The sequence below is a fragment of the Rhipicephalus sanguineus genome, chromosome 10 (genome assembly GCF_013339695.2).
Source record: "Rhipicephalus sanguineus isolate Rsan-2018 chromosome 10, BIME_Rsan_1.4, whole genome shotgun sequence".
NCBI lineage: Eukaryota > Metazoa > Arthropoda > Arachnida > Ixodida > Ixodidae > Rhipicephalus > Rhipicephalus sanguineus.
In genome coordinates this window covers 132,339,108-132,352,241 of record NC_051185.1, presented here as the reverse complement: position 1 = coordinate 132,352,241, position 13,134 = coordinate 132,339,108, and the positions used below count along the sequence as shown (strand labels likewise).

At 50.9% G+C, this 13,134-nt stretch overlaps 1 protein-coding gene across 1 annotated transcript in view; it reads left to right on the top strand.

Moving 5' to 3' along the window:
- LOC119406743 (agrin) overlaps positions 1-13,134 on the top strand; it is a 439,130-nt gene that overhangs the window by 200,919 nt on the left and 225,077 nt on the right. The window contains exon 7 of the mRNA XM_049420197.1: positions 3,175-3,420. Within this exon, the coding sequence (XP_049276154.1) occupies positions 3,175-3,420 (246 nt within the window). The remainder of the gene's footprint in view (positions 1-3,174; positions 3,421-13,134) is intronic.

Here is a 13,134-nt window from a genome sequence, read left to right as displayed (position 1 = left end):
CCTCGGTTACGCTAATCTTGTTTGCTGAGAAACAGGCCGGATTGACGTTCTGATACCGGGAAGCACAAAACAAAGAAATGAACTATCTTGTGTATGGTTGTCGCATGTACGGAGATACTCAAACCGGCGTTTCTAAACAAGAAAATGAAGACAGATCACCGATATGGTCAGTGCAATCAGTGACAACATGAAAGAAAAAGGACATGTTCGTCGTCTCCGAGTGTGGCGTTGTGGTAGCGCGTCGGACTCACGATCTGAGGGTCGCTGGTTCGAATCCCACTTGCGCGTGTTTTTTTTTTTTTTTCTCACGTCTTTTTTTTTGTCGCAGTGCTCGTTATTATGTCATCATTACGATCTACGCATGAATAAATTCTCAAATGCAATATTAAGGCCCTATTTCGCCCGGGTTCTGCTATTTCTTTCTTGAGGTGTACTACTACTCCTTTCGGAGGGGTCCGGCTACTCTGCTTCGGCAAGAGTTATGTTACTCTGTTGAGGTGGAGTACTATAACCCTCTCAGGGGGCATTACTATACTCTGCCTCAAGAAGAGGTGATTTACTCTGGAAAAGAGAGTTAAATATGGGACAAGAATGTACTCTCCCAAAGAGAGCGCCCAGCACTCTCTTAGTTCTTAGAGTGAAGCGAAAGCCAAGACGCCCTTGACTGAATTCCGAACGCGCGCTCTGCCGCTTAGTACACACCGCCCACGTTCGAGGGAGAGGAGGGAGGGAGGGAGGGAGAGGAGAGGCTGACTGCCGGCACGAGACGAGCCGAGCATGCGCAATGGGGCTGTGGACGGCACCGCCGATGCCGCAGGTGCGACTAAGAAATGCTCCGCATTTAAAAACTACCGGGAAATCTGGCGTTACTGTCAATGCGGGACTCCTTGAGCGGCGCTTGAGCATGGGGAGTACAGGCTTCCGATCTGCTTACGATGGATTTCGCTCTTGGGATTCATGGTGCTTGTTCAACGACCTGTAAACTAAGTGATATCAGTTACTTTCAATTAAAATTTGCTTCATTCTTCCGTACGTAAAACTTATTGCAGAAAGCTTGCGTGACTGAAGCGAAGCCTGGACAAATTCCAGGATATGCGATTGCTCTGCAATTGTGTTCCAGATTTGATATTACCAAATAATTAATGAATTTTTCTTTTACAAACAAACGTGCGTGCTTTGGTTTCCAAAGAACCAGCCTATAGTGGATACGGTGCTCGACTACTGGTCCGAAGGTCGCGGGATTGAATCCCGGCCGCGGCAGCCGGGATACAAAAAAGCCCGTGTACTTAGATTCAGGTGTACCTAAACAATCCCAGGTGGTCGGAGCCCTCCACCACGAAGTTCCTCATGTTCATACCGTGGTTTTGGAACGTTACACCCGTACAATTTAATAATTGCTGTCCAAAGTGCGCATAATCTATTTATAGAACTAAAGATACTCTATCGAGCGACAACCACGAAACGTATCGTGTGCTGCGACGTCAGGCGCGTCTGTCCGTGCACAGAACGATTGTAAGAGCAGCGGTACAGCGCATCTCTGGCTGCGCTGTAAAACCCACTCAGCGGAGCGTGACGGTTCGTCCACTTCGCCGTCGTTTGGCAGCCAAGCTGACCGCGTTCCGGCAAGACGCGCTTGTCAAAAGACAGAGAGCAAACATGAAATCCATGCAGCTGCCTGCATTTGCTCGGGTCCCTGTGCGGAACGTTGCGTGAACGACAATTTGCTAAAACTGTCAAATACAACGTGTAAAGTCACAAACTCGCCGCAAACCGAGAGCGCGCTCCAGCCAGTTTTATAAACAAAAAAAGTCACAGGTTGGCCGGAACGGCGAAGCAATGAATGCGATAGCAACAAATTGGAATGTAACGCGAAGAACGGAAAGCAGCTCGAAATTTCCAGCGCGTCGCTCAAGCGCAAAGGACGCACAAAAGAACACACGCAGGACGAGCGCGAACTATCAAGTGTCACAGCTCGACACTTAAAGCGCGCTGCACAAACATAAAAATGGACACACGAAACGAACGCACAGGCATACACAGGACCAGCGCGAACTAACAACTGTCACAGTTTTTAATTCTTTCTGTTTAAACAGCGCGCTCCTTTCACAAGCGCGGCAGCTGCAGCTAGCGAAGTGACCTCCGTAAGCAGGGGCGTAGCCAAGGGGGGGGGGGGGGGGGGGGGGTTCAAACCCCCCGCCGAAATTTTTCAATTTTGCTTGCGTATATATATACACACACATACAAACGCACGCACGAAAATACATAAAGTATGGTTGAACCCCCCCCCCCCCCCCCCGAAAAAAAATTTCTGGCTACGCCCTTGTCCGTAAGATCTGTATTCAGCGCGGACGTCCCGGTGAAAGCGCAACACTTACAAACCACCCCCTTGACGAGATGAGCGCGCCTGTCGGCAGTTCGCTAGCTAACGGAATCCAATTCTTTACTTCCCATGATTCCCATGGTGGTTGAACGATCGCAGCGCCAGATTGCCCTCTAGTTTGTATTGCATCAAAGTCTATGCCTTTACCTCATGCGACAGCTTCCACCTCAGCATGTCTTTCTTGAGCGGGCGCCGAAAGGTCACCGTGTTCCTTTAGCTTCCGCTAGGATCATACGCGAAAGCCTATAGTCTGCGAGGCACCCTTTATTGCACGTTGATTCACGCTTTGTGTCATTTGACTTCGCATTGATTCACACTTAATTCTCTTTATTCATTCTTGATTTCAGTCACTTGATTGACTCTTGATTAGGTCACTTGGCGCGTTCTTGATTGTCAGTTACTTCACTCTAGATGCAAGTTGATGCAAGTTGAATCACTGTCGGTTCACTTTAATGTCTGCGCATTTACACTTTAGACAACGTACGTTGAATCGCTGTTCACTCACCTAATGTACACTGACTTACTCTCCATTTATTTTTATGTACCTTAATTCTGTCGTCTTCAATCTACGTTCATTCATACTCAGTTCACTCACTTAAGTGCACGTCGATTCACTTTTATGTGCGTTGATTCACTTTAAATACCCTTTGAGTTGACTCCTAACTATTTAGCGTCATTAAATCAGTATTTGACGTCACTAGAGTTTGGCACCATTCGTATTCACGACGCCACCGGACGTCGCATTTTTTCGACTGATGAACCATAGCAGGCACTCACCTTAAAAACCACTGCAGGGTGGCCAGTGTGAGCGTCCCCGGCGTCGTGCCTGCGAGCCCGACCCTTGCGGCTTGGGAGCGTCGTGCCTTGCACGCGGGAGCGCCTTCTCCTGCCGATGCCCTGCGGGCCGCAGTGGCCGCCTGTGCGAGGGCCGAGCGGCGGTACCGGACTTCGCGACCGATGGCTACCTAGAGCTGCCGCGCTTGCACAACGTGGGTCAGGCCTTCTCCCTCGAGCTGTGGTTCCTCACCAGGGCTCCACAGGTACAGCATTGGTTGCAGTGAAAGTGAGCAGCATAGCTATGATTCCAGCGCAAATATGCTATCGAGTCATTGGAAAGTTTAGTGCCGGGAGCACCAAGCGTACGCGCGCTCTCGCGTTCCTTTGTGCTCCCAGCCGCACCCATGGAGAATACAAAGGTAAGTGCTTGCGTACGCGAGCCGCTTTGGGGCCCAGCCGCTAAATCATTCTACTGCGGTAGCATTCGCGAGGAAGGGGGTTTCGGTGCCCAGAGTGGAACTCTTACGTGATCGAATGTGTGGCATATGCCGCGAAGGTGCGACATTTAATTTCTGGGGCTCATGATTGAAGTTATAATTTCTTACTCTATATTTCATTTTGGCGTTATGCCGCGCTGATTTCTTATGTATTTCACAAATGAAAACGTACAGCCTGCCCGGCGTTCATGGTGCAAAAGCAAGCCTTCATTTGTGATTCAGTGGCACACTCTCCCCTCCTCGTTTTATTCCTCCCCACCCTCACATCCCATTTCCACTCTCTTGCTGTACTATACATGGCTACTATATTCTCTAGCCTCCTCAATCTCACACTTATCATTTCATATATACCGCACGAGACGACACCACAGAGAAGAAGGCACGCAAGGCACACGAAGCTCTGAAAACAACGAAACAACCGTGTTTATCGGCGGAAAGGAGGGACTGGGAATGCTCTTTCAGCCAAGTTACAGTGATACTTATATAATAAATGCACTACGACGACAGGGACAAAAGGCACAACACTAACGCTTCTGTTTCGCCATGTCTGCCAAAGAAGTCACACTGCTCTACGAGAGGAGAGACTGGGAGGGGGAGCGCATGTCTACGTATCTCCTGTGTTTTTCTTTGACTGATGGCTCGCATGCGCGGATAATACGCGAGGTTCCGGTTTGGGTATATGTTTTCTTTCAAAGCAATACTGTTCTCATTTGTGAGTAAGAACTCGTGTTGGGCACTTTCTTGTCCCTGTCGTCTGAGCGCTTTCAATTCTGGAGATAAGTTTGCGAGAAGCTTACCCTACGAGGCGACCGGGAAGGGACACGACGTTCTCCACTGCCGCTTCTCCTCACGTTCTCCTTTCCAGAGGAGCCCGTCAACCTCTCGTGCAGGCATGAGAGCATCTGACGCGGCCACGCGGCCACGCGGCAAGCCAGCGCCAGACAGAAGCAAGCTTACGGGAGAGGGGATTGGCAATGGCGGCCAATGAGGACAGGCGAAGCGCTGTGACGTGTGCCCAAGCTCGCACCAGGCAAAAGGGCCTGGCAGCGTAGCCACGGTAGCCATGTCGCCGATTAACGGCGGTTCTCGGCGCTCGAACCGCGCGGGGCCAGCACACGCGTTAGCTGGCGCCAAAGGGGAGGGCGCGCTCGGCTCCTAAATTCCCCCGGCCCTCCTAAAGACCGAGGCCAGCCTGTGAAAGAGGCTGTCCAAGGCCAAGTAGCAAGGTCAGCTCAGCCGCAAGGGTGCTCGCCAACGGGGCAATGTTCAAAAGGTGCTGTCATCTTCCCGAAGGCCATGACCAAAGAACGTTACCACACAGCACAAAGGCGAAAATTATGCTTTCGTTGATACGAGTCTATAGGTCGGCCTTGGTTACACTAAACGTTCCAACAAAAGTTCCACCACCAGGGAGAGCACACTGTCGGCAGAAGATCCGCAACCCAGGAGGAACGGGGAAAGACTGCACAAGGGCGCGCAGCTAGCCCGCTTGAAGTTCGCCGGTATGGGGAGGTTCGCAGCCGGGAACGTACGAGGTGTGGCTGCAAGCTGCGTGCGGCAGCTAAGCATCGAAAGTCGCTGGGACAGGGGTTTGAAAGAAACGGCAGGCAGCCAGGAAACGGGAGCCAGGGCGACCACGCCCTGGCCTTGGCCTTCAGTGGGCGGACCTGCCGCCGAGACCGCCAGGTGGGTTAGGCATGGTGGCTGTAGGGAACAAGACAGGGACAAGGCCACAGCAGGGATAACCATGGAACAGCAGGCGAGCTGGTAAGGAACAGGCTGGTGGCACGGTAGAGCCAGGCGCAGGGAGATGACTGGGCGATGCAGGAGAGGACAGGAGTGCCCCCGGCATAGCCGGCTTGCCAAAAAGGGTGCCTGCCTGACAGTGCTGCCCAACAAAGAGGGCGCTTGCCAGGGTATACCTTGTACGACACATGAGAGGGTATTTTCGGCCAAGAGGGCCTTCTACCACTTCAAGACGTGTGTCGCCGCACCTTAGCAGTTATTCTTCATTCACTATCATGGTATGGAGTAAAGTCCAGCTACTTGTTAGTGGGAGAAAGGTTGTTTAGGTGCGTTTCCGCAGGTTGAAAACCGGTGGCGTGACTTGGGGCCAGCCTTCTCATGGTTTTCCTGCGGTTCGGTGACCGCCTCCAAAGTCGTTGCTGCGGGCAACGAAAGGTTTTAGGTCGGAGACGTTAACTGGCCCGCCGACTTGCCTCCCGTGGTAGTCAGCCAGCTTGTACACCAGAGGCGACACTTTGGTCTGTGTATATATATATATATATATATATTGTAGCGAAGCGTTCCTACTGAGTAATGGGTCGTCCTCTCGAGCGCCTTCCAGTGGGTCGTTCTCTTCTCTGAGAGCACGCTCCTCGTGCAGAGAGTCGGCCCCGCTTTTGACTGAACCCCAAACCCACGTCCGTCAAAGAACTGCGCAGTTTCGTAGGACTATGCTCCTACTTTCGGCGCTTCATCCGAAACTTCGCGACTATCATATCACCGCTGACGAAGCTCCTTGGAAGTAACGGGCCCCTCAATTCGTGGTCGTCAGAGTGCGACGACGCTTTCGCAAAGCTCCGTCGTTTGTTGACGTCTCCTCCCATTCTACGCCACTACGACCCTACGGCCCCTACAGAGGTACACACGGACGCCAGCGGTGTTGGCCTCGGTGCTGTCCTTGCGCAGCGCAAACCTGGGTTCCCGGAATATGTCGTCGCATATGCAAGTCGTACGCTTACTAAAGCCGAGACCAACTACACCGTCACCGAGAAAGAATGCCTGGCAATCATTTGGGCACTTACAAAGTTCCGACCTTATTTGTATGGTCGCCCATTTGATGTCGTCACCGACCATCATGCACTGTGCTGGTTGTCGTCATTGAAGGATCCCTCAGGCCGTCTTGCCCGTTGGGCACTTCGCCTGCAAGACTACGACATCCGCGTGCTGTACCGCAACGGACGTCAGCATGCTGACGCCGACGCCCTGTCGCGCTCTCCCTTGCCTGACGACAATACCCACAACTCAGCGTCTCACTTTGTCGTTTCTTCCATCGATATTCACACCATCGCTACCGAGCAGCGCAAGGATAAATGGATTGCCTCACTGATAGACTTGCTGACTGATCCATCGGCCACACCATCCACTCGCTTGTTGCGTCGTCAAGCCCACCATTTCGCCGTTCGCGACGACCTGCTCCACCGGCGCAATTACAACAGCGACGGCCGCCAGTGGCTACTAGTAATACCCCGCAGTCTGCGTCATGACATATGCGAGTCGTTCCACTCTGATCCGCAGTGTGCACACTCTGGGGTATCGAAAACCTACCACCGCATTCGCCAACGTTACTTTTGGCGAGGGATGTACCGCTACGTGGAGAAGTTCGTTCGCTCCTGCATCGATTGTCAGCGCCGCAAAACTTCAACGCACCTGTCACCAGCAGGTCTGCAACCTCTACCTTGCCCTGACCGACCGTTTGGGCGCGTTGGCATCGATTTATATGGGCCACTTCCCCTGACGTCCGGTGGTAACCGCTGGGCCATCGTCGCTGTAGACCACCTCACGCGATACGCTGAAACTGCTGCCCTTCCTGCGGCTACAGCGAGCGATGTGGCCTCCTTCCTGCTGCACCGATTCATGCTGCGTCACGGTCCACCCCAGGAGCTGCTTAGTGATCGAGGCCGTGTCTTCTTGTCGGAAGTCGTCGAAGCCATTCTCAAAGAGTGCAACGTTGTTCACCGCAAAACTACTGCTTACCACCCGCAGACAAATGGCCTCACCGAACGCTTCAACCGCACGCTAGGCGACATGCTCTCGATGTACGTCGCCGCCGACCACACGAATTGGGATGTCATTCTGCCCTTCGTCACGTACGCCTACAATACCGCTCCTCAGAGCACCACTGGTTTCTCACCATTTTTCTTATTGTATGGCAGGCACCCGTCGCACACCATCGACACCATCCTTCCCTACAAGCCGGACCGATCTGAATGTGCGCCTATTTCTGCCACAGCCAGACTTGCTGAGGAGTGTCGCGAGCTCTCCAAGACCTTTACTACGCATAGCCAAGAGCGGCAGAAAAGCATTCGCGGTGACACCACCAGTTCTGCGCCCACGTTCCTTCCTGGAGCGCTCGTGTGGCTCTCGGTCCCTACCACTGCACCTGGCCTCTCTTCCAAACTACTGCCCAAATACGAAGGCCCCTACCGTGTCGTCGAACGCACATCCCCGGTGAACTACCTGATCGAACCCATCGACCCATCTTCGGACATGCGCCGTCGAGGGCGCGACATTGTCAACGTGGCGCGCCTGAAGCCCTACCGCGACCCGTTCATAGTGACAAGTTGCTAGGTCGCCAGGCGGCTCCCTTTTCGTAGCCGGGGTAATTGTAGCGAAGCGTTCCTACTGAGTAATGGGTCGTCCTCTCGAGCGCCTTCCAGTGGGTCGTTCTCTTCTCTGAGAGCACGCTCCTCGTGCAGAGAGTCGGCCCCGCTTTTGACTGTCGCCGTCGCCGAGTGCCTGCTAATAAACGTCTTGACAATATATATATATATATATAGAAGCCGCATGGGCCCAACCACTTGGATGACAGGGAGGCAGAGATTCCTTTAGCGGCGTCACTCAAAACATGATTACGCCTGAGGACGACATCGCGGACATCGTAGTGCACGTCCCGATGCAACCGATCGTACTGAGCCTTCTGTCCAGCTCGCGCTTTCGCCAGGTTGGAACGCGCCAGGTCTAGGGCTGCGTCCACCCGTGTACGCAGTTCCGCCCCGTAGCCAGACTGGCCGGCTTTCGTGGCGTACGTCCCGCTACCGCCCCGCAGGACATAGTCCATGGCGTCGGGCAGCTCTTTCCCAAAATTGACGAAAGCGGGCGTGTACCCGTTTGAACGGTTCACCGTGGCCGGCAAGGAGAAGCCTATCTCGTTAAGACAGGCATCCCAATCGCTGTGTTGCTGCGCAAAGGGTGTCAGAAAGGGCTTGAGGTTTCGATTGATCCGCTCAGTCGGGTTGGCCTGTGGGTGATACGTGGTTGTTTTGCGGTGCTTAACGCCAAAGGCAGCGCACGCATGCACGAACACCTAGCCGTGAAATTGGACGCATTATCCGTCTTAAGGATACTGCATGTCCGGCAAACCGCAAGTCGTTGAAATAGTCGAAGGTGGGTGGCTTTCTTTAGACTGCGGCGTATAGCCACCTTGATAGACTCCTGGGGTGCTTCTTCAGATGGGACATAGCACAGGAGAGCGCCATCAGTATCAAGCAGATACGAGTCCAACGTGCCCGCAGCAATACAAGTCTGCTTACGGCAGTCGGCGCCGACAGCAATACCAGCTGCCCGTTTGCGCCCGGCTGTTTGACCGTCACGCTCCTCTTGGGAGCTCAGGTCTTTTAGCCCGTCAACAATTTGCTGACAAAAAGGATCGTCTTGCTGTGCCTTAAGTAGGTCCTCTCTGCTGCAGACGATACCGGCGGACGTGACACCCTATTGGAAAACCCAGTGCCATACGTGATTATAGACCTTATGCAAAATTGCTGCCATCTGTCGGAGGTTTGACGAAGCTACCCATTCGGCGCCATGTTGGAGGCTTGTGGCCGAATCGTATTGCTGTCGCTGCTATAACTTCTTGCTTGTGTCTGCTTTGATAGTGGGCAATCGGGGCATTGAAACGTCAGACGAGTGCGTAAGGGCCTGTACACGTTACCGGCATTTCGTAGTTATTACGTTGACGGTTATTACGTGTAAATTCCTTATAGCGAGAAGAAAATACGAGTTTGACACCGCGAGTCGCATGTTGGCCTGCTGTCGTCGAGAATGAAACTTTGTGCTAGATTACAAGTTTGCTTTTTCTGTTTTCAATGTAGCGAGCAAAGCGTTGTTAGCTATCTGAATAACATGCGTGTAGTACAGGATGGATGGGAAAAAGCGTTAACGTGCGACACGGATAGGCACAGCGATGACGGAAAGAAAGTTCTGTAGACCCAATTTAAAACGTATTTCTTAAGAGACAGCCTATGTCGAGCTGATGTATTGTGCATCTAATTTTAAACTAAAGGCGTTGTCCTCGTTTTTATTTTTTAAATAAAAAAATATTTCGCAGCTTTAGCCACCGACATATGTTATGTATAAAATTACCGCACGATTAAAATGTAAGATATTTGCGCATCTCACGCACGTGAAAAGTGAACATGAAAAGTGTTGTGTCTCCAAGCAGTAGATGCCGATCAGCTGGTGTTTTATTGAATATCCTTCCGACATGTGTTCCTATAGACGGTTTCAAGATTGCGATAGCAGGAGCACGTGGTGTACCCCAAGAAACTTCCGGTCACCTCAATTGTTATTCTGCAACACCGAAGCGTAAAGCGTTGTTTTAGGTTTTGTCAGAGTAGGGGAATACTCTTTTTCAACTTTCACATAAAAGAAAGGCGCTTATAGTTAAACACTAACACTTTTAGTGTTGTGTGTAGCTTAGATGAATATTTAATTCAAATATTTTGCTAGACACAGGGAGAAAAGTGTTCAAACTCTACGGGCTACTCGCCAAGGCTTTTGTTCCCCGCCAATTCTGCTAGCCAACGCCAGCTCACGAAACCGGAAGCGGTCCAGGGCCTGTGTTAGTAAACAGCGAAACCGTCAATATAACACGATACGCCAAAATCACGTGCACATCGTCGATTTCGGGGCCTACTGGTGCCTTAAAATGTCAACCCGTAGCGGCAAGGCAGTTTTGCGTCGCCGACTGTATGCCTGCGAAACCACCAGTGGTAGCGCGCCCACGGTCGAATACAGCACATTTCCCGGAATAGCATTTTTTTTAGTTTTATAAGAAAAGTGCCACGCACTTGAAGCACCTCTTAAAATTTCCTAGCACACAGGGGTGGATACAGGACTTTTCCGAAGGGTGATCAGCTTTTGGGAGCAATTGATGTGCTCTTCTGGGGGTATAAATTAAACAAAAAGAAGTAAGGGGTGGGGGGCGGTCAGGACATCCGCGCCACCCGTCTGAATCTGGCAGTGATACCACATGAAATGCTTGAAAAATACGCATAGTGAAGCAATACGCGCGCAAAGCATCCCACCAAGCGCTACCTGGTTAAACTCCACAATCGAAAACAAACTACAAACAACACGCTGCAGCACTATCGGTCCGTACGCTGAGAATCAATGACGCGCACGAGCTACTTGTGTAACATGTAATTGTTATCGCAATGCAATAAACTAGGTAATGTCAACAGCAGCGCAGGCATGCGCGAGTATAGCCGCGATGCAGCTTTGAAGCTCGTACACGAAGCGGGTTTGTCTGTGCCTGTAAGCACACGGCACGAAAACTGTCGCGTTCTGGCATGACATGAAAGAGTGTTCTCTGATGAGTGCCGATGGTGTCACATACCGCATATATTAAGAACGGCGAGCGTAAACACGGCGTTAGTCGTAAGCAGTAGCCGCAGCAACGAAACGATCTGCTGATTCTCGTAGGCTGTGAGGAAATCTAATGACATGAAGGTTAGTTTTCTCCAAACCTTTTTTTCAGCATCGCAATTTCCTCAGTCTGAGCAACACGGCACAAGAAAATATGGTGGCATTGCCGCTCCTATCAGCCTCCACACGTTGATTCGCACGCTCCGTGTGTGCACATGCGGAGCGCGCTTAGCCTTGAACATGGCTGAAATGCGCACGGCGGCCGCTAGATGGCAGCAATTTTGCATAAGGTCTATACGACCAATGTGGCGCTGGGTGCTGGGACGCTGGCACGCTGCACGAGGCACGCTGGACGCTGGCGCGCTGCACACTGGGGCACCCGTTACGGGCTTTTAAGGATAACAGAGAGCTGAGGTAGTTGGTAAGTATTCATTCTAAAAAGACAAGGCGTGCAAACACGGACACAAGAAAGAAGTGAGGACACCACGAAGTCAGGTGTCCTGACACCAAGGAAGTCAGGTGTCCTGACTTCTTTCTTGTGTCCGTGTTTGCACGCCCTGTCTCTTTAGGATGACGGGCTTTTAAATTGTTTTTAAAGACTGTGGTCATGCCCAGATCGTAATTAGGACTGCAGCACGAGCACTGCGACAAGAAAAGAAAGACACCCCAAAAAAGAAAAAGAGCGAGCGGGAGTCGAACCCCCCATCTCGACGCACAATGCATTCTGAGTCTGACACGTTACCACTACGCCACACCTGGAACACGATAATCAATTTATTATTTCTTCATGTTATAAATACTTCCGGTAGCGAGTATTTTCATTTTTCTCGTTTAGAAACACATTTCAGTCTCTTCGTCTTCGGGAGAACCTAACAGAAGGCAGTTCATTGGTTTGTTATGTGCTGCCTAGGCTCAAAACGCCTCGATTCTCGAAAAGGCAGCGCAAAGGCAACGAACACGGACACAAAAAAAGACGCAAACACAGGCGCTGTACTGCAACTGGTGATTTATTGTCGAAAGACCCGGCTTATGTATGTGAACCCGCGCATGCGCCCTCACAGCAGTAGATACGATGATGACCGAGGAAACCGCACAAATAAAGGCACAACAAAAAAATCAACAGAAAAAAACAACAACAATAAACAAAAAAACAAAAAAACACGTGGTTCTGATAAAAAAATTTTTGCCACACAGTATGTGGTTACATACAAAGATATCGGCGCGCTTTTTCAGAGAACGCCTATCTGGCACGTTTTGCAGCAAAAAATATTAGCGTAACCGCAGATGTGTTGCGGAAATCGCACTGACTCGCTAACCAGTTAGTCATACCTATGTAGAAAACAACATTTATCTGAACTGCACGTTGAACACTTTAGTTTTCGTCACCCGTTTAAACATATTTTCCGTCCTCTTTGTTTGTGTTCCGCGTAATATACAGCCGCAGTTGTTCACCCTAGCCGAACCAACCGTTAGGCTTAGAGCTGTACTCTGTGCGCCACGATCGCTGTGAAGAACGTGGATATTCAATTACGAAGAATCTAATAACCGTTCAAATGTAGTTTCGATCATACCTGACTGAAGCGATGACATGTTTGCACCTTCGATTACACAAATCAGAAGATAAAAACGCCGAGATTGAGCGTTACATTGGCTCACTGTTGCCAGTGACGTGCGGCCATGGTGGGGCGTTCAGCGGTATGAGCCCATACAGAAAGACTGACTGGTAGAGTAGGTCGATGTTATTATCAGACTAATACTAATGTCATATTGTGTTGCGAATGATAAGTTCTTTCGATGCAGTTATATGAACTACATTCACGACACTCGATCACACACTTCAGATAAAGGGCGCGCGTTCGACAGATGATTGCTTTAGCGTATACGTACGTCCCTCGCTTAACTAAAGCTAAAGCTGGATATGTGTAGGACACAGAATAGAATAATATTTTGAAAATATTTGACAAGTTTGTCTTTCGACTTCTCGCGACCCAATACAAATTTTATACGAATTCCACCCAGCGCGCCCAGGTTTTTTCTAATGTGCTGCCAGTG